The following is an 858-nucleotide window of genomic DNA, read 5'->3' on the forward strand; positions in this document are numbered from 1 at the left end:
GTCATCTACACTTTTCAGACATTTTTATCAATAGCATCTAGATTAGGTTTAACATGGCTGGTGGAGGGTACAGGGGGTGGGGTATTAGACTTCTCATTACGTACTGGTACCAACTGAAAGTTCTGGGGTACAGCTGGGGGCTCTTGTCCTACTGTTCTCTTCTCAACCTATAAATACATCATTTATTCAACAATTATACATAAAAAAAATATCAAACCCTGATAAGGGAATGTTTATCAAGATGACACTGTTTATATGATAAGAAAGTTAAGGGTTCAATACGGATGGGGAGCAAATTGAAAGATCGGTTGCTATTTTAATGACATTAAAAGAACCAGAAAGCTAAGATGTGGTCAGACTCTCAATGAAATGATCTGCGGCATTATTCTCAAATCTTAACTAAGATAAAATCCAGATTTTAAGAAAATACAGTAATCTGATTGGATAATGAAACTTAATTTAAAATTGATTTTAGACCAGACCACTGCAACTTCTGCAATACTGACTTAATATGAATTTAGTTGAACCCTTAAAAAACTTTACAGGTTGAATTATGTATTGAGGATGTCAGTTGAATTTGTGGCGTGAATCACATTGGCAATAAGAAGGAACAGTATGGTAATTAAAGGGAGATAATTTTAGACATTTACCTTATAAGGAGCTGATGAGGCTGGAATGTTAGAAACGTTGGCTTTCTGTAGTTGTTCATTCACAGCTTCTCCCGTACCAGGGGCATAGGTCGTGGGTTGTCCTTGACCTTGGTTATAAGCCAGGTTTTTAATCACGGCCTGACTGGTTCCGTCTGGTACGCTACCATAGAGATATTGTTGTTGGAGTAACTCTGGTGGTGGCGGTGGA

At 37.6% G+C, this 858-nt stretch overlaps 1 protein-coding gene across 1 annotated transcript; it reads right to left on the minus strand.

Annotated features, from left to right (window-relative positions):
* Positions 1–7: 7 nt before the first annotated feature.
* On the minus strand, positions 8–857 carry LOTGIDRAFT_239732 (hypothetical protein; the record flags this gene model as incomplete). Its single annotated transcript, XM_009050111.1, has 2 exons — positions 8–167; positions 651–857. Coding segments are annotated over 2 exons (360 nt in total), but the record flags the coding sequence as incomplete, so codon positions are not given.
* Between the last annotated feature and the right edge of the window lies 1 nt (position 858).

The sequence above is a fragment of the Lottia gigantea genome (assembly GCF_000327385.1).
Source record: "Lottia gigantea unplaced genomic scaffold LOTGIsca_1440, whole genome shotgun sequence".
In the NCBI taxonomy this organism is placed as follows: Eukaryota; Metazoa; Mollusca; class Gastropoda; family Lottiidae; genus Lottia; species Lottia gigantea.